Consider the following 21,554-nt stretch of genomic DNA (forward strand, 5'->3'; position numbering starts at 1 on the left):
GACCAAGACTGTGCACATGCTCAGTGTGGGCTGGGATTCTGTTGGGAGGCTAAATTTAGGGATTGTCCTAAATTATCAAAACAGCACAAGTCAAATAATATCTACCATATAAGCCAATACAGCAAGACTGATTAATAATCAGAATATACAGACTGCACTGGATACAAATCTCTACACAGTTGCCGGCTGCTCTACAGGGAAACAAACAAAGCTGCTCGGGGTCAGGGAAGTAAGGTGGGGGGGGCGTTTTGAAAGTATGATCGCTTCCCTGCAGAGCAGTTAGGGACCATCTGAAGTTTCCTATCTGCAGCTGTCAGAGGAAGTAAAACGTAGGGGGAATTTCACTGCATACAGTCAGGTTTATTATAAAAACGGTACCGTGTTTTAATTGAAGTATATTGCAGATCGATTTCTTTTTCATTAAAGAAAGTAAAAATGGGATTTTATTTTTTTGCCTTTACATCCCCTTTAAGGCAGCTGTTAATTCCAGGGCACCTAAAAAGAAGACATGAATGACTGTGGCGCAGCCACAGAATTCTAAAATGAATGACCATGTTATTTGTGCACAATTTAGAGCAGTATTCAAATTTGCACGACTATAAATGATTTCCTATCACATCTTCATCTTGGTGCTCCTTTATTCCTTTTCTACATGTTATGGGCCCTGTCATATTAGGGACCCACGCTCTCTCTATGCCCTTTATTAAAACTGGCTCTGTAGATTGTGGCCCTTGCCTGTGAAATTTTCCTATTTTTTTTACACTTATTGGGGACAGGGACTATTTTCTGGTACAGGTATATAATCCATTTTCCGGAAACCCTTTATCCTTATGGGAAGGCCATCTCCCCTAGACCCATTATACTTCACATTTTTTAAATGATTTAAATAATTAATCTGTAATAATAAAACATTACCATGTACTTGATCCCAACTAAGATATAATTAATCCTTTTTGGAGGTGAATTAAGTTTTTAATTTTACACGTGGAGCTGGTATATAGATAGACATGTTTTAATCACTTGCTAGTATGACTTGGTAGAGTAGAGGAAGATGCTACATACAGGTATGGGACCGGTTATCCAGAATGCTTGGGACCTGGGGTTTTCTGGATAATGGATCTTTCTGTAATTTGGATCTTTATACCTTCAGTCTGCTTGAAAATCATTTAAACAATTTAAAATTAAAAAAAACCCCAAATTTTAAGCTGGTTTTGCCTCCCCAAAAGGATTAAAAATTTTTCTTTGTTGGGATCAAGTACAAGCTACTGCTTTATTATTACAGTACCTTATTATTATTTTTTTAAATCTGCATAATTTGGATAAAATGGAGACGGCATCACTTAGGCAAGGTTGTGAAACAGTTATCACACACACAGATATCACAAGTATAGAATAATGACACTGTTTGTATCTGCAATGAACTAATATTAACTCCCCCTCCTTCTTTACTTGGTCATGTTTTCCTTTAACTCTCCTCTCCCTTAATCTTTACTAAATCCAAATCTTTCCTTCCCTTGCTAGACCCAAAACAAAGCTTGTTAAGGCTGCAAATATGTGTCGGTAAGTCTAATAGTAGTGTAGTGCAATGGTGACTTAAATCTGAACCTATGGCAGGTCACACGCCTGACTCTGATATTGTACATGCGGGTTTGTGTGAGCTTCACTGTTTCACATGTCCATATTGATATTTCATTCACAAACATGATGTTCCACTGTAAATGCAAAGTAGTGCTATGACGTAGGACACGGCCCTTTAAGTTAATATTATTATTAGTTACCAGGGAGTGTGGACCAGTAGTGGGAGATTAGTCTCCCGGCGACAAATCTCCTCTTCTTCGGGCGACTAATCTCCCCGAACTGCCTTCCTGCCATCAATTTACATTCCAGCCGGTGGAAGGTAGTTCGGGGAGATCAGTCGGAGTGTTTCATTTTTCGAAGTCGCCCGACGTTTCCACGTGAGGCAACTTCAGAACAAGAAATCGCTCCAAGTCCCATTCTACCAGCAATTTACATTCTAGGCGGTGGAAGGCAGGGGAGGCAGTTTGGGGAGATTAGTCGCCCCGAAGAAGAGAAGATTTGTCGCCTTTTCAGCTTATCTCCCCTAATCTGACCATGTGTCTCTGCCCCAAATGTCAGAGTGCAAATAAGAAGTAACGTTGCTGGAGGGAAGTCCTGCTTATTAGTGATGGGCGAATTTGCGCTGTTTCGCTTCAACGAAAAATTAGCGAAATTCGCGGAACGGTGAAAAATTAGCGAAACGGCGCCGGCGAATTTTTGCCGCGAATTTTCGTGGGCGTTTCGCAAATTTATTCGCTGGCGCCGAATCGTGCAAATTCGCCGCAAATTCGCCCATCACTACTGCTTATATTATCTCTATTCTGTAAATCCAATCAGAGATTCTTAACACTGTATGACCAATCAATTATCAGTAATGGTTTTATAATGACACTCCAATCCTTACTGTCCTACACTTATCAGGAGGATCATTTAAAGGGTATAACTTGCCCTCCGGCAGCAAGTGCAGGTTGACAGTTACTGCTTTGTATGGTTCATGTCACTATTGTACTAAGCACCCTATTGATGCAAGGCTCGGGATGACTTTCTAATATTGTGTTCCATCATTTTTAGTGATGTGCTTTATTTTGGGCGATGCCCGAATCATTTTCATGGCTGCAATTAGACTGCTCGCTGAACCGTCTCATACAGATGTATTGAGGTGGCAGTAGCAAAACCTGCTTGCGCTAAAGTGGCTCTTTTACTTTATTACTGTGACTCATCCTCCTCAAAGGAGTCTTATCACAAAGACATTCTTTGGCATTTTTATATGCAAAACGTTGCTGCTGAATTAAGACTTTGTTAGTGGGTTTCAGTAAACGTTTATCCTTCATCCCCCCCATGCCTTCTATTTTGACCTAGCTCTTCTCTCAGGTGAAACAAAGGATATCACTCCAAGGATATCACTCCAACTTGCAGTACAGCAGTAAAGAGTGATTGAAGTTTATCAGAGCACAAGTCACATGACTTGGAGCAGCTGGGAAATTGACTATATCTCTAGCCCCATGTCAGATTTCAAAATTGAATATAAAAAAATCTGTTTGCTCTTTTGAGAAATGGATTTCAGTGCAGAATTCTGCTGGAGTAGCACTATTAACTGATGCGTTTTGAAAAAAACATGTTTTTCGATGACAGGATCCCTTAAATGATTATAGTAAAGCAGGTCATGGAGACCCACCTTAAACAGTATGGGGACCAAGTTTGGGTCCTGACCAATCAGTTTAGAATAACTTTCCTAGTGGTTCTTGGTATGATGCAGTTAGACAACAGTTTAATTATTTGGTAATGCTATGAAGATCAGAGTTGCTGTATCTGTTGTTCCTTTGAAGAAGACACTGGTGCATTGGCTTCACTTGCTAAGGAAGGAATCATTGAGAATAAGAGAGAGAAAAAGAGAGTGAGTATTCATCCTAATTTGTGTTGCTGAAATAGAGGGACTAGGGATAAGCAGAATTGTATCCCAGAAAAAAATGTCTTTTTTGTGCCAGACAAAACACCCACATCATTATTAAAATTTCTTGATGGTTTTTTTTTTGTGCCGGGAAAAATTCCAGGAAAAAACTTAGAAAAAAACATCCAATTTCACAATTGTGTTGAAAATTGGAAAAAATTATAGAGAGGGGTCCAGAATCACAATCCAGTGCTTCTTCCCATTGCCATTCAAATTGAACCTCTACTCTACACTTGGGGACATCTACTATTTTGCACATTTTCCAACACATAATTAAGGCAGAGCAAGGCTGGTTGCTACAGAAAATACACTGCTAATAAACTATAATACATGTCTTTTTCTTTAGTGAAGCCAAAAAATCTCTTTGTGATGGTTTCCATATTATTACAGCCTGTTTTATTTTACTTTCAAAATATTAACTTTTGGCTTTTTTATTACTTTATGCATGTTTTTTTCAAAGAAACATCACATATAGCCCAATGCCAAGACCTGTCATTTATTTATTGATCCGTTTGTCTCTTTCTCTCTCAACCTTTATCTCAGCTTTGTCTTATTCGCGCTCATTTTTCTTTTCTTTTTTTTTGGAAATCGTGTCTGATTTGGAGTATCTAAATGTTCTTTTACAAATATAACAGGGATTCATTTACAGAAGGTGTTGAACTTTTGGGACTGAAATTCAGAGTGGGAATATTTTGGGTACTGACACTGGCAGTAATGTTGGTAGTCATTTCTATGTTTAGTTCTCCATACATTAGAGAGGGAGAACAGGGGATGGTAACAAGTCACAATATTATTGGACTAATCCCAGGATCATCCCATGATGATACTACTTTAATTTTGATCTTGAAAATACAATACTTGACAGGAATATGTTAAATGCTTGAAGAGTGCATTCTACTGGTCACTGATCACGGCTGGAGAGCAGAGAATCATAGGAAAAACAATCTGCCATAGGGGCCACAAACTCTGCTGCGCAACGCTTCATTCTCAAGATCAAAAGATTAAAAGAAAACTATACCCCTGGACTGTATATCTCTATAATAATATATTTCATAAAACAATCTGTTGTTTAAGTATTCATTTTGGGGTTACAGTTTTCCTTTAAATTGTTTTACTCTTGCTCAATCATAATCCTCTCCACCGATGAACAGGTTTGGTATGATGATGCTTATTAATGTACTGGAATCTTAATATACATGGAAACTATGTATAAATAATAGGGATGCACCAAATCCACTATTTTGGATTCGGCCGAACCCCCGAATCCTTTGCGAACGATTCGGACAAATACCAAACCGAATTTCGAATTAAAGGTGGGAAGGGGAAAACGTTTTTTACTTCCTTGTTTTGCGACAAAAAGTCACAAATTAGGGATGGGGAGGGAAATTGCGTGAATTTTTGGATTCGGTTCGGCCAGGCAGAAGGATTCGGCTGACTCCGAATCCTGCTAAAAAAGGCCGAATCCTGGCCAAATCCCGAACTGAATCCTGGATTCAGTGCATCCCTAATAAATAATGATGCACCCAAGCAGGGTCAGACCGGGCTGGCGGTACACCAGGAAAATAATGGATGGGTCTCAGCCCAGACCCGCACCCCCTTCTGCCTTCTCCGATCAATAGAAGAAAATCAGGTATGCTCTGGCAGAGCGGGGGAGAGGCAGGTGGAAGGAGGTTGCGTTTGGTGCCTGGGGGGGTATGTGGCAGGGCCGGACTGGCAATCTGTGGGTTCTGGCAAATGCCAGAGGGGCTGCTATAAGGTGCCATAGAAAGTCAGTATTAAGTGGGCTGGTGGGGGCTGTTTGGGCCTCTGTGTGGGCTGATTGGGCCTCTGTGTGGGCTGATTGGGCCTCTGTGTACCTGAAATGTCAGGGCCTTTTTAAATTCTCAGTCCGTACCTGTTATGTGGAGTTGGTTGGAGTTGATGTGGCAGCCCCAGTGGGCCCGGACCCCCCAAGACACTGCACCAGAGTATATGCATAATGTATGTGTGCAATATTAGATATACACAGTTTGACTATACCAGCTGTTCAAGGACAAGAGAAACCACCTTATTGTGGCTAAATTATTCAATTAGCACTGGAGACTTGGCAGAGACTAGGAAATCCCAAATTTCCAAACCACACTGAGAATTGTAAGTGCTGATGTCACCCTTTATAACAGAAGCCTTTCTCGGGGGAGACAACCAACTTCCAAAATAGATAAGCTTCATTGGTTTACGGCCATAAGCTTTGTAGGCCTTTCTTGTCCTTTCCCATTCCATGTGATAGTCATTGTTAACTGACAAACCCATCTCAGTAAGTGTTTGCCATTCACTTCATGCATGTGTACAGCTAAAGGCATCTTGCTAAAATGTTCCTTTTCTTGAAGGGTGTTGACCAGATGAATTTATTTGGTGATATGTCCACGCCCCCCGACCTCCACAGCCCCACGGTAAGTCATTTCTCTAAAATATCATATTTATATAGGAAGATATGTGTATCTTATCATGGAGAATCACAGAGTTTATAGGCAACATTTACACTCTACCAATATGATTCATTCATTATTCTCTGTATTGTACATGAGGCAGGGCATGTTGGTAAATGATCCAACAGACCTTTGTCTGTGCAGGGTATTAAGGAAAATATAATCATGGGTATGAATTTATTTATCTTCAAATGTATAATAGGGAACATGACTTGACACTTAGCAAGACAATATAAAGGTTCATTTGCAAAGATACATTTTAACTCCAGAGATCACAATAGAACAACCCCAGGTTATATTCCGGAGATTAGTGGCGCTTCTACCACCAGTGCTGTGTATATAAGTAACCCTATATAAATAAATATATACATTTAATACACAAAACTGTTTTTCTTTAATGCTTTATCAAGGGTTGAAGTGAAAATTTGAATTTCGAATTTGAATTTCAAATTTAAAAATTCTAATGTTCAAGAATTTAAGTGTAATTCGACTAGGGAATAGTTAAAATTCGATTCAAGTTTTTAAAGAAATTCGAATTTTTAAATTTATCAGGTACTGGCCCTTTAAGAATTAGAATTAGACTATTCGCCACTTTAAACCTGCTGAATTGCTGTTTTAGCCTATGGGGGATGTCCTGGAAACAATTTGGAGTTGTTTGAAAGAATCCTGAAAATTGTGTTTTTATCGGTGAAAAACTCAAATCGAATTAGATTGGAGTTTGCGGGTCGATCCCATTCCTCGCTTTTTTTTCGAATTTTCGAGTTCATTTTTACAAACTCCCATGAACTTGAAATTCGACCCTCTGCCCCTAAGTGTATGATATTTGCTTTGTGTAATTGTTTGCCTTTGTTTCTCTGTATATGCAACTCTGAACCTTAAAGGGATACTGTCATGGGTGAAACATTTTTTTTCAAAATGAATCAGTTAATAGTGCTGCTCCAGCAGAATTCCGCACTGAATCCATTTCTCAAAAGAGCAAACAGATTTTTTTATATTCAATTTTGAAATCTGACATGGGGCTAGACATTTTGTCAATTTCCCAGCTGCCCCAAGTCATGTGACTTGTGCTCTAATAAACTTCAATCACTCTTTACTGCTGTACTGCAAGTTGGAGTGATATCACCCCCTCCCTTTCCCCCCAGCAGCCAAACAAAAGAACAATGGGAAGGTAACCAGATAGCAGCTCCCTAACACAAGATAACAGCTGCCTGGTAGATCTAAGAACAGCACTCAATAGTAAAAACCCATGTCCCACTGAGACACATTCAGTTACATTGAGAAGGAATAACAGCAGCCTGCCAGAAAGCATTTCTCTCCTAAAGTGCAGGCACAAGTCACACGACTTGGGGCAGCTGGGAAATTGACAAAATGTCTAGCCCCATGTCAGATTTCAAAATTGAATATAAAAAAATCTGCTTGTTCTTTTGAGAAATGGATTTCAGTGCAGAATTCTGCTGGAGCAGCACTATTAACTGATGCATTTTGAAAAAAAATGTTTCCCCCATGACAGTATCCCTTTAGCAAAACTACAAAAAAATCTTTCCAATATGTTTGTACCAGAACAAAATGCACAAAGTATGGGGCAGGGTGTAGAGTGCAAAATATGCACCATTTTTTTGCCCTTTCCAAAGTAAGGATACACACAGGCACCCTTCTCGGTGGCACAAAGTTAGAAGAGGAACAGCAACCCCTTTAATTCACTGGCACAAAATAAACCAACCTGGTCCACAAATGCAGTTCAACAATGGGAAAATCCCCGTTGTTTATTAACCAGATACACAAACACAACATTTTAGCGGAATCCTCCTTTATCAGGTGTTTTTTCCTTTGACTCATGTGTAGCTGTTAAATTCATGGGTCATGAGAGGCACAGGTTTGCACCCTTTATTACTAGGTGCTGGGTGCTGAAAAGGATCATATGTTTGTTGTATTATAAACACCATGCTTGTTTAGGCTGGGAGAATTTGTAACTACACATCTCCAGCTACTGATTAACTCACAGCCATGTGATTAAAGGCAAGTTCAGACTATTTCTAGCCATAAGTAGTTTTCAAGGTTTCCCCTTCCAGAATTGCTCAAATTCACAGTAAATCTCAGTTACCGGAGTGACATGCAACGGACATGTCGATTGATGATACCATTTCATTTCGCATCTGCCCGCACACCCAAAGATATCACAATACAGATCTATTAATACATTTGAATATTTTTATGTTTCTATGTGAGATCACAGTGGATGTCTAAGTAATTTACTGCTCATAGTGCCTGACCATGCCTCCATAGATGGCACCTGAGCTCGGTAAGTGGGGCTGACAAAACTAAGAGCACCGTCTATTATATCCAGGGGGCTAAACAACAGGTTCAGTCCAGGTCCTGTACCCAATCAGAACTTTTCCTTTAAACACCAGACCTGCTGATTGGTTGCTGTAAATTACTAATATTCACAAACATTTGTTTTGATATTACCTTAAACCCATAAGAATTTTAATCCTTTCAAAAATTTCTGGGCAGATTAAAGGAGAACAAAGGCCTTTTAAAAAACGACACCCTATCCCCCCCTCCATCTGCTTCCCTCCTAAAAATCACCGAGGCGGACCCCCAACACTGCCCCTTTGCTATACCTGTTAAGGAGAAGGAAAGGCTTGCAGCTCTTGGGGGTGCCAAATGTTAGTCACTCCAAGTGATTGTATTGACTTACCTGAAACCCGGGGCCTGTGCTCCTATCAGAAGAAAACTACACCGGCCCGGGGTTATACCATTGAGCACCACGGAGAGATCTTCCATCTTCCTCCTTCTTCTCGCGGCTGCGCATACACAGTAGAACGAAAAGCCGAACTTTAGCTAAAAAGTCGGCTATTTCGTTTAACTGCATGCGTTTGCCCAGGGAAATTTGAAGAAAGAAGAAGCCGGAAGAGGAGCGTTCCGTGGTGCTCACTGGAATAACCCCAGGCCGGTGCAGTTTTCTGCTGATAGGAGCACCGGCCCAGGGGGTCTCAGGTAAGTCAATACAATCACTTGGGGTACCTAACTTTGGCACCCCCAAGTGCTGCAAGCCTTTCCTTCTCCTTTAATAAAATTCAGAATAGCTCAGTGGGATTGGCAGGCACCATATTGTGTGCTTTTATCAGTGCTTTCACGCCAGGACAATACGCAGTTGCCACCATACTTCTGGTTGCCGTTTGCTGGGAAAAGAACACAACTGGCGCAAGGTGTCCCACAATAACTCCAGTAACAGGTATGGCAAACAGTACAGCATTGATGGGCTTGTGTGGTGCAGTCCAAGTGGAGAGAGAGAGGGAGGCCTCTAGAAGGGGCCAAAGGTTCTTTCGGTCTCCTTTAAGCCCATTCATTTAAATCAACCACAGGCTTACTCCAATCAATTCAATTGTGTTTGCTTTTCATATCTTTCTCAAATAATATCCGTATTCAGCTTGTTAAATGTCAGCTGTCACATAGGCAGCCCTCCACATGTAGTTCAGCTGCAACTCAGTCAACAGGGATTCTGGGAGTTGTAGTCAAACTGCTTGTGGGGGTGTTTTGCACATCCTTGCCAACAGCTCTGATCACTAATGATGTGTCTTATTTCTTTCTATACAAATAGGAAAGTAATGAAATCCTGTTAGTGGATCTAAACACTGAAATCGACACCAATCAAAATTGTGTTAAAGGAAATCCCTTCCTATCAAATGGCTTCATCAGTGCATGTTCTCCTCTTCCTCATCCACAACCACAGTCACCTTTCTCACCTGAGAAACCATTTTCTGCCAATCTCAGCTTCTTTCCTACTCCCAATCCAGATCCTTTTTGTGACGATCCTTTCACTGCCACTGATCAATCACCCTATTCTCCACCACTTGATTCTTCCAAATTTGCAAATCACCTAAAAGAAAACTTGAGTAAAGTTGAGAACGGTTCAGAGAAGAATGGCGTTCTGACAAATGATATTGAGTTTGGGCAGAAGTTTGACCAAATTTCTAACTATTCTAGTAAACAGGACACTAAGTCAGATCATTGGCCTTTTAAGCCTAACCAGTCCCTCCCTAGAGCAAGGACTCACAATGGTGGACTGGAGCACAGACTCAATGGTCCATTGATCAGCCCACCACCAAATCCATTTGCTGAAGGCACAGCTAAGGGGGCTGATCTGCAAAATGGAATAAGAAGGAACTCAGAAACCAATGTCAGTCTCAAGCCAGACAATGTTAATTCCCTTCCGTGTGATCCTATAGCAATAATCCCTCCTCCACAAAGTACCAAGCCTGGAAGAGGCAGGAGAAGTGCGAAGGTGATTTTTTCTTTCTTCCTTCAATTTATGAATATAAAATACATTTTAACTTTTATTGATGATGCCGTAAAGCAGAAGTAGAATGGTTTTCCCAATGTGTTCGCATATCCAGTTCCCAATTAACATTTTATAATTTTTTTATTTCATGCTGCTGTAAATCGTAATAGTGGTAAGTAGTATTATTTGCTTTGTACTTGAAGACCTTTTTTGGATTATAATTACTAGGTCCCTGCACATTCCTGCCTCAACTGTATGAACCTATCTCCCAAAAAGTGAACTTTTCCCTAATACATGCCAGTCAAATATAGACCTTTGCAGTGGGGTTGGCAGCCACCATGTTACCAGTGTCAATTCAATGTTCCAGGTTCCACCAAGAAGGAATATGAAACTGGAAACCAACCTGGACCTATATTCCACTAGTCTGGCCAACAGTCACTGCCCAGTAGTGTAGTCCAAGTGAAAGAGGTGGTTGGATAAGTAAAAATGGTGAAACAGATATTCAGCTGAATATACTATACAGCTTACAGTGTTGAGTGGTTTGGCCATTGTTCACTAAATTGCCATGATATCGGTTTGTGTGTGAGTCCAAATTTATGCCTTTTATTAAAAGGATGGTTCACCTTTGAGGTACCTTTTAGTATGTCCACTTCCTAGCAACTTTGCAATTGATCTTCATTATTTATATGTTATATGTTTTGAGTTATTAATTTTCTTCTGACCCTTTCCAGCTGGGGGGGGGGGGGGGGTCACTGACCGCATCTGAAAAATGAATGCTCTGAAAGGCTAAACATTTAGGGGGTTATTTATTAAAGTCCGAATTCCAAAAACTGTAATTATTCAAGTTTATTTTGTATAAAATCCAAATTTTTAGTGGAAAAAAAACCCTCAAATTTTTCAAGATTTATTATACCCTGAGGATCAAAAAAGTCAGAATTCAAAAATCCTGCATCTCAGACCTGCCGGGGTTGTATATAAGTCAATGGGAGAGGTCCCCTATCCAATTTCAAAGTTTCTGTGGTCTGCGATGGAATTAGCTCGAAAATCCAACTATTTCAGATTTTTCAAGCAAAATTTTAAAAATTCAGGCTTTTTGGGCTGACTAACTCCGAGTTAGAGAGCTGCAAAGCAGGAAGTAGTGTTCTGGCTATTATGTTTCACATCCAGTCACTCCAGTCTTTATACATTACCTTTTGGCTAACTAACTATATTTGAAACATTTTCTGTTTTGCACAGCCTAAATCTATTTACCCAGTTTTTATTTTTATACTGAACGATTCTTTTAAGAGATGCTGTTATTAAAGCATTTCAATTTTTATTTATTTACTTTATATAATGGACTGTGAGCCAAAACATCCAATATTTCAATTTGGCATGAATCCAGTTTTTTCAAAAGAGTTAGTGGGAAACCTGTCCATCCAGTCATTTTGTTGAGCAAACAGCAGCTAATTGCTAATAAAAAATAAGCACAGAACGGGCATAGCGATATGTTATCTGGCTTTAAAAATTAAAAGGGAAGCTTATAAGGGAACCAAGGACGTTACACCCACTGGTTCTAAATCTGAAGAATTCAATCTTTGGCTGTTTCTGTTTGACCATACCCCAATAATAGATTCTGCCACCATGACCTATAGGTGCCCTTGTCTAAGGAGATTATAACACAGTAGGTTGTCCTTTAAAGGAGGCATTAAAAATAACTGAAATCACATATTTATGCTTTATACTAAGCTTCACGTCAAAAGATAAAGACAAGCATATAACAGTAATTATTCTATATAGGCAACATCTGATGATTTGTTTGGGTCAGACATCTTTCCATCAAATTCAGAGCCAACGTCAGCTGTAGGTCCTACTGCTCAGCCAATCCCAGCGCCAACCAATCCATTGGATCTATTTAACACCTCAGGTCTCTCATCAGCAACTGCCCCTGGAAGTCTTGGTGAGTACATAAAACCATGAGGATGATACTGCACTGCTTATACAAACAAAAACAAACAGTTAGCTGTCACTCACCAGTCACCAACCAATGTTTAACCAAAAATGCCTTGAAAACAAGGTATTATGCAACAAGTTGTGGGTTGAATATGACTTGCCAATCAATACGTTTGTACAGTCTCCACTTCACTGTTATCGTGTATCACAATAATAAACCGAATTCTAAGCAAGCCCTGCTAAAGGTTTATTGTTGAACCTTGAGTTCCAGGCTGGCTGATGTTATTTTGTTTTTCAGGCACCTTGACAGTAAACTCATCTCATGCACAACAATGGAATCCCCAGCCTTTAGTTTTTAATCAGCCTTCTGCAACACTTCACACTCCTGTAGTACAGCCTGGTTTTAGTCAGCAAAATGTTCTTGGAGCAGCCTCAATGACGTCATGGAATCAACCACCAGGTTTAATAGCGCCGCCACCTATGCAGAACACCACATTGTGGAATCAGCCTGTATCAATCCAGCCAAATGTTTGGCCCCAACAAGGAGGCTTAAATAACCCTTTCCAGGCCAATATGTTTGCGCAAAGACTACCTATTTTGCCATCCGCATTAACATCATCAGGTCCTGCTCTCACAAGTCCTCCTCAGCCTCCCCCCAGGCCAGCGCCTCAAAAAGAGTCACCTAAGAAAGAAAGTGATGCCTTCACTGCTTTAGATCCACTTGGTGAGAAAGAGAAGAAGAGCGTTAAAGACATGTTCAAAGACTATCAGCTGACAAAGCCGCCCGCTGTTCCTGCAAGGCGAGGAGAACATCTGCAAAACAACAATTCCAACTCTTCTGGAGCTTTTAACAACTATTTTACTACCAAAGTAGGAATTCTCCAAGAGAGTGCCGATCATGATGATTTTGACATTAATCAACTCTCATCTAGGATTAATGGTAAGGAGCATCTTGAACAGTTAGGGGCAAATTCACTAAGATTCGTAGTTGCACCAGCGTCCGCTTCGCCGCACTTCGCCAGGCAAATTTTCGCCAGCACTACCCAAATTCACTAAAATCCGAAGTTGCGCTCAGGGGAAACGAAAGGTTGCGAAGTTGCATTAGCGTTAATACGCCAGGTAAAGCGAAGTTACGCTAGCGATGCTTAATTTGAATACGGCACCAAATTGAATTTACAATGGAGGTATATGTAGCAGCACTACACAAGCCTGGGAAACCTTCAAAACATCAAATAAAATTTTTATTTTGCCCAACACATGTGCCCACTGTATAGTTAAGGTGCCATGAGTTAGGAAATGTAGGGGGGAAGGAGGGGAGCCCCAAAAAAAATTTTGATATTTTTCAGCCTATCACCCATAATGTAGAAAACACGCCAGCGTTTTATGGGACTTTGAAAAAAATCTCAACTTTTTTTGAAGCAATCCCTATCTACTCTATTGCACTTCGCCTGGTCTGAGGTGGCGAAGGAAGTCTAGCGTAAAAGATAGCGTTCAGAAAAATGCACGCGTCAGTGAATTTGCGTAGTTACGTCCGTTGCGCAAATTCACCAGGCGCAAGGGTGCGAAGTAACTAGCGAATTTACGCCAGTGTCCGTTAGTGAATCGGCGAATTAACAAAAATGCAATACGCGAGAGAATTATCGCTAGTGTGAGGCGCTTCGTCCTTTAGTGAATTTGCCCCTTAGGTCAGGGCACACGCTCAGATTTGGGGAGATTAACCACCCGAAGACAAATCTATTCTTCGGGGCGAGCAAACACTCCCAAACTGCCTCCCGCCGGCTAGAATGTAAATCACCGGCGAGATGGCACTCAGAGCACTGCATTTCCGAAGTCGCCTCACGAGAAAACTTTGTGCTACTTCGGAAAATAAAGCGCTCAGAGTGCCATCCTGCCGGCAATTTACATTCTAGCCAGCGGGAGGCAGTTCGGGGAGATTAGTTGTTCTGAAGAAGAGGAGATTTATCACCGGGCGACTGAAATATCTCTAATCTCCAGTGGTATTAGGAAGTTCTAGTTTAATAGTATCTCAAGGACACCAGCTTGTTCAACATTATAATACAACCTATAAAACAATTGGTGCCATACAACAAAAATGCAGACAAGCAAAACAAGTATCACTTAATCCAATATCGAATATTAGACATTCTAATTTTTTCTTAAATTACCTCCCATTTCAAGTTGTAAGTATATTTGAATTTATTAGAGTAAAAAAAATTCACATAAATACCTTTGTAAAGATATAGTCCTAGGGGTCAGTTATTAGGAAATTGTTTTATTCAGGTTTGGGACCTGTAATGCAGAATGCACTGGGCCTGGGGTTTTCCGGGTAACAGATCTTTCTGTAATTTGGATATTCATACCTTACTAGGAAATCATGAAAACATTAAGGGGCACATTTATTAAGGTTCGAATGGTAAATTTGAAATTGAATTTTCGAGTTGGATTTTTAGTTAAAACTCACACATTCGAATTGGGAAAAATCCAAACTCGAATTTGAATTTCAATTCAAGATTTATCACACCTCGACCCTAGGAACAACTCGAATTTGATAGTACGCCGCCTAAAACCCGCCGAGTGTAGAAGTCAATGGCAAAGGTCCAGTGACCCATTTGAAGATGTTAATAGCCTTCCTGACATTGGAGTTTTTTTTGTAGAAAAAACTCTAATTGAGTTCCATTAGATTCGAAGTTTTCGGGTTCGTTTGAGTTTTAGACATTCGAGTTTTTTCTTAAATAAGATACCATTCAAGTTTCAAGGTCATTCGAGTTCATTTGAAGTAAAAAAAATGTTATCACTCGACCTTTGATACATTTGCCACTAAATAAACAAACCCAATAGGCTGGTTTTGCTTCCAACAAGGATTAATTATATCTTAGTTGGGATCAAGTACAAGCTACTGTTTTATTATTACACAGAAAAAGGAAATTGTTTTTAAAAATCTGGGTTATTTGGATAAAATGGAGTGGGATTCTGTAATCTGAGCTTTCTGGATAACGGGTTTCTTGATAAGGGATCCCATACATGTATTCCTTATAATAGCTTTGTATTTGATTTTCTTCCCTCTCAGACCCACCAAAACCTGCCCCACGAATACATACACTAGCAGTGTCCAAGCCTGCTGAGGGTTTATTCGACAATCCCTTTGGTTCAGATTCTTTCACTTCATTACAAAACTCTGTAAGTAATGCAGGTTTTTTTTTTTTTGCATGTCACATTTATAATATAGTTGTATAAAAATCAAAATTTGTAATGTATTTATTATGTTAAAGCTGGTGGGGGAGAAATATGCTTTGAATGGATAAGCTATATAATGTTGTAGCCCGTTATTATTATTATTATAACCCTCTGTTCTGACTGAAGCCTCAGCGTAGTTTCAATCTGAACAGAGCAGTAAGTGCTGGTGTCAGCAGAAGTGTGTAGATTAATCTTCTCTATCAGTCTATACAGAGGCATATAGAGCAACTTCTGGGGACACTATGTTAATGGAGAACTAAAGCCTAAAAATGAATGTGGTTAAAAATGTCATATTTTATATACTGAACTTATTGCACCAGCCTAAAGTTTCAGCTTGTCAATAGCAGCAATGATCCAGGACTTCAAACTTGTCACAGGGGGTCACCATCTTGGAAAGTGTCTGTGACACTCACATGCTCAGTGGGCTCTGATTGGCTGTTGAGAAGCTAAGCTTAGGGCTCGTCACTAATTATCCAGCAGAAAATGAGCTTCCCTGGCTGTAATATAAGCTGATGCTACAGGTTTGCTGATTATTAAATTCTGATACTAATTGCACTGGTTTCTGTGCTGCCATGTAGTAATTATCTGTATTAATTACTAATCAGCCTTATATTGTTACATTTCTATTCTATGTGTACTGTATATTGTGAGTGGGTCCCTAAGCTCAGTAAGTGACAGCAGCACAGAGCATGTGCAGTGAATCAGCAGAAAAGAAGATGGGGAGCTACTGGGGCATCATGGGAGACACAGATCTTCCCTGCTAAAGTTGCCTGGGGCTTGTACAGAAGCACAAACCATAATTTACAACATTTCTAGCTACTTCTTTAGTTAGGCTTTAGTTCTCCTTTAAATCGAAAGCTCTGCTTTGCTGATTGTCAATGTCACAATGTCAATGTCACAATTGGCACAGTTGTTTCGATCTTATTGCATTGTGCGCTTTACAGTAAAGGGATTCTGTTGACAATATGGATCAAGCACTAAAGATGGTTTGTCAGGGTATTATCATTTACAAGCATAATATTGCTTTGGCACCTGAAATCAATAACAACAGATGCATCATTTGCTCTTTGCAGAAAGCCACAGCACATCAGTTGACATCTTCTGATCCATTCAGGGATCCATTTGGGAATCCATTTGCTTAAGAAAGCTGCTACTGCATTTGTAAGTTATTGTCTGGTGTTTCCGTGATTATAATATTATCAATCATTTGTGTAAAGATCTCAACCATAAGGTGTGTTTCACTGTGTTGCGTTTAAGGCAAACATAAAAAGGTACCCCTAAATCTATGAAATGTAGTGTGTTTATATATATATTATTTTTTTATGTATTTTTTTTTATTTGTCATGGTTACATATATTTACTGTAGATGATAGATAGATAGATAGACCCACATGGTTTGTCATGGTTACATATATTTAGGGGCAAATTCATCAAGGGTCGAATATCGAGGGTTAATTAACCCTCGATATTCGACTGGGAATTAAAATCCGAATATCGAAGTCGAAGGATTTTTGCGCAAATAGTTTGATCGAACGATCGAAGGAATAATCGTTCGATCGAACGGTTAAATTCTTCGAATCGAATGATTCGAAGGATTTTAATCCAACGATCGAAGGAATATCCTTCGACCAAAAAAACTTAGCCAAGCCTATGGGGACCTTCCCCATAGGCTAACATTGGGTTCGGTAGCTTTTAGGTGGCGAACTAGGGGGTCGAAGTTTTTTCTTAAAGAGACAGTACTTCGACTATCGAATAGTCAAATGATTTTTAGTTTGAATCCTTCGATTCGAAGTCGAAGTCGTAGTCGAAGGTCAAAGTAGCCCATTCGATGGTCGAAGTAGCCAAAAAAACACTTTGAAATTCAAAGTTTTTTTACTTCGAATCCTTCACTCGAGCTTGGTGAATGGGCCCCTAACTGTAGATGATAGACAGACAGATAGATAGATAGACAGACAGAAAACCAATTGAAAACAAATTGCAAATTGTCTCAGAATATTACTCAAAAAAAACCCTTTAAGTAAAACTGATATAAAAATCCCTAAGACAGTGATACAGGGGCCGCACAGGGTTGAACATTTCATGAGCTGATGCTCCGTCAGTTAGTATTTGATACATTGGCAGATGAAGGAGTAAAGAGGAGACAAGATTATTTTGTCAGCTCGCTCCCAATATTCAACTTCAATTCGGTGTAAGTCACACAGTGGCCACCTCCGTCTGTTGCTTCAATATGATATTCACAGACAGCACCGACAAGGACGAATCTTCCATTAAAAAGCCTTTATTTGGATATGGGCGACTTGACTTTCTGCTGTTCATTTGAGCGGAACAATAGTAAGTGAGCTATATCACATGGGGCCCATTATATTATTTAAATCATTGGAGAATGTTGCTCATGGAAACCAATCCGATTTTTGCTTTTGTTTTCTAACTTGTAGGTGATTGCTGATTGGTTGCTATAGGCCACACCACCGGTGATGGTTTTCTCCAATGTTTTACACAGTACGATAAATGGGGGGCCCATGGCCAGCCACATATCAAGGGTTAATTAACCCTCGATATTCGACTGACGAAGTTAAATCCTTCGACTTCGAATATCGAAGTCGAAGGATTTAGCGATATTCGTTCGTTCGAACGATTCTAGGAAAACTCGTTCGATCGAACGCTTAAATCATTTGAATCGAAGGATTTTAATCCATTGATCGAACGATTTTCCTTTGATCAGAAATTTGTTAGAAAGCCTATGGGGACCATCCCCATAGGCTAACATTGAGGTTCGGTAGGTTTTAGGTGGCGAAGTAGGGGGTCAAAGTTTTTTTAAAGAGACAGTACTATCGAATGGTAGAATAGTCGAATGATTTTTAGTTCGAATCGTTCAAGTCGAAGTCGTAGTCGAAGGTTGAAGTAGCCAATTCGATGGTCGAAGTAGCCAAAAAAACATTCGAAATTCAAAGTATTTTTTATTCGATTCCTTTACTCGAGCTAAGTAAATGTGCCCCCTTAGGTTAAGAAACAGGGTCACCTGCTTTAATATAAATGATATCAACAAAATAATTGTATCCAAGAAACTATGGTATAAGCTCCTTCCAAATAGAGAGACCAAAACTTCAGTTCGGAGAGAACCAGATCGGTAAGTAGTCATGGCTACTATGGGTTTGAATGAGTTTGCCTTGTGCGTGTGCCATTTTAAAACTCAAATCACCAAACTCTACATTCTTTCTCCAAACTCCTCCAAATCCACGGTTTCTTGCCTGAGTCTCATCATTTCTGTAGTTCAGTTACTTTACTGTGGCTAGTGACTGCCACATTTTCCTACAGCAAAATATTATTCATTTTATTACATTTTTAATTTTATTATTATTATTTTTTTTTTTTTTGGCACCAATACCGCTTTTACTATAGCTTCATGCAGAGTTATAACTGGTAAACTGTATATTTCTTAATCCTTTAACTTCCATATGTCTTTTTATTATCATTATTAATAATAATAATAATAATAATCTAATAAAGAATAATGTCTTTTCTATTACAGCCATAGACAAAACAACAAGCAAAAATATACAGAAGATACTTGCCATCCTCACTATGACATCTCATCGTTTTCCAGTTTATTCATTGCCAAATAATTGCCCAGTAATTCCCATTGGTTTACATCAAACTAAGGACAGTCGTAGTTTAACTCCCAACGCACCATGTCTGGAAATTCAAGACAGTTTTATTCGATAGTCACATTTTCACTTGCAAGTGTTTGCGCTGGACGGCAAAATAACGTTTGGATAATGCCATGAACATCCTGAAAATGATATCCTTGATGAAATGCTTGGTGATGTCATCAGTTATAATCAGTGCTTAGTGATGTCATTTCTGTCACATGACTCACTGAAGCTTGTGTATTATAATAAATAATGTACTCTTTGTTGTGTAATATGAGGAGATCAGAAGTCACCTTGAAGTTCCATGTATATTTTACGACAGGAGGTACATTATTCACTATATAATAAACACTTTAGATGTCCATATCTCCTGAACATACGGTAATGACAGGAAGCTGAAGAACAAAACAAAGGGACCCCTTGTGCTGGATCATGCATCAAGCTCACCAAAGAGATCACGTGCAATGCTTGGCATACATAATGCATGGTTCAGTTTTTATCAGGTCTGTTTTTTTTGTTGTTATGATGTTTTGGGACATGTCCATCTGTTATATGGCATTCATGGGCTTGAACATACACTTTTAATGACATCACGCTAGGCGAGCACAACCCTACAAAAATGTCATGTCTGAGAGTCTTGAAACTGAGTACTGGTTAAAGTGATGTCATAGATGTTACTATTTTAATTTCCATGTGAGAGCAGACGTAGAGAGACATAACATCTGAGCTTCATCTGGAATAATTAGGTTCCCAGTAGCACTTTGTCATGAGTTTGCCACCAAATTACCAAAACCGCATTTGAGAAAATGCTATTGAGTTGTAAAAAGTCATGCACATCTCATTGACATTAAGACAGTGAGACACAAACCAATGATTCTGCCAAACATAATTCCAAACTTGATTGAGTACATTTCCACCTCTAGCCCTCGGACCTTGGCTGGCCACCCCAACGTCTGTTTCACCGGATTATGACCAAAAGAAGACTCATTGTGCAGCTGCCATGTTTTTATGACCTGGAGCATAACGGAACTCTCTCTGAAACTGGAACTCGCTTCGTGATTCCATCTGATGCATAAATACATTTAATATATTATTATCCACTTTCAATCATTTAGAAGCAAAAGATTTAATTTCCACGATAAATGGTGATCCATATGGTGTTATAATATATACCTCAACTGGGATTACTGGAACTGGAAGAGAACAGCAACATGTGTTTTTAGCCAGGGCAATAACATCTTCCAGGAACAAAAAAGTTCTTTCCAAAGCAGCGGTGTCACCAATAAAGAATTTGCTCACCACCCGACAGCCATTTTGGATTTTGGTGGATCTGAAATATACCTCCAGAACATTAGGTACCATTATATCGTACTGGAGCAGTCTGATAGACTTTACATTTAATGAACAGGGAAGTGCAAGTATCGCTAATGTCTGGATATTACTGTCATAGGAGAACTCATCCTAAACTCTATGGCCACAAGTTGGTTTTCAAGATGGATCGGTTCAGTCTTGACTGTTAAAAACCAAACCTTCTTTCTAGCCCTTTTTCTTTTTTTAGTTGATCTGGTATCAACTATGAAACATAAGAACGATTTCCATAGTCGTGCCTCAATTCTTTTCATTATGAACTCAAACAAGTGATCAGCTAGAAACGAATCAAACACTATTTACACTTGATAAACTGAAAAAAAAACTAATTTTGAAAGTGATTTTTTTTTTTCTCCCATCAGGTGGAAACCTGGATACTTATGCTATCAATGCACTTTTTTACTTTGTAAAACCAACCAATCTATGAGGTTTTTAATATGTATTTTATTTTCTTCTTCTGGATCTATGAAGGACCCTATAAACATACACTATGCTTTTTGATGTCTGTATAAGCTCAGATCTGTTCCTGTGATGTATTCAATACATTTCAATATGCTACAGAATACACTATTAAAGTTCCATTGCCGTTATTTTGCTTGATGATGATGATAGCCCAACTGCTTTGTATATTTATGGTTTCTGTATTTAGAGAGGAGCCCCTTTTATCAGGATGTGCTGCATAGATGTAGGCAAATGAAAGGGTTTGAGGCTTGGAAAACAACATTACTTGCAGAGAGGAGACCATTATTACCCAAGTATTTTAATATTAACAATACTTGAAAACCGATATGCTTTAGCCTTTACTCATTCCAATTATCTATGTGCCCAACTTGGGCAATGTTGAATGTTTAAGGAGCCATGTTTCTTAAAGGGATCCTGTCATCGGAAAACATGTTTTTTTCAAAACACATCAGTTAATAGTGCTACTCCTGCAGAATTCTGCACTGAAATCCATTTCTCAAAAGAGCAAACAGACTTTTTTATATTTAATTTTGAAATCTGACATGGGGCTAGACATTTTGTCGATTTCCCAGCTGCCCCCAGTCATGTGACTTGTGCCTGCTCTTTAGGAGAGAAATGCTTTCTGGCAGGCTGCTGTTTTTCCTTCTCAATGTAAC

The 21,554-nt window shown here is 39.3% G+C and overlaps 1 protein-coding gene across 1 annotated transcript in view; it reads left to right on the top strand.

Moving 5' to 3' along the window:
• The window catches only part of dab2.S (Dab, mitogen-responsive phosphoprotein, homolog 2 S homeolog), a 91,459-nt gene extending 70,433 nt beyond the window's left edge, over window positions 1-21,026 (top strand). The window contains 6 exon segments of the mRNA NM_001089785.1: window positions 5,872-5,934; window positions 12,032-12,191; window positions 12,483-13,124; window positions 15,252-15,361; window positions 16,492-16,579; window positions 18,948-21,026. Coding sequence (NP_001083254.1) covers window positions 5,872-5,934; window positions 12,032-12,191; window positions 12,483-13,124; window positions 15,252-15,361; window positions 16,492-16,560 — 1,044 coding nt within the window. The 3' untranslated portion in view covers window positions 16,561-16,579; window positions 18,948-21,026.
• The last annotated feature ends 528 nt before the right edge of the window (window positions 21,027-21,554 follow it).

This window comes from Xenopus laevis, chromosome 1S (genome assembly GCF_017654675.1).
Source record: "Xenopus laevis strain J_2021 chromosome 1S, Xenopus_laevis_v10.1, whole genome shotgun sequence".
Classification (NCBI taxonomy): Eukaryota; Metazoa; Chordata; class Amphibia; order Anura; family Pipidae; genus Xenopus; species Xenopus laevis.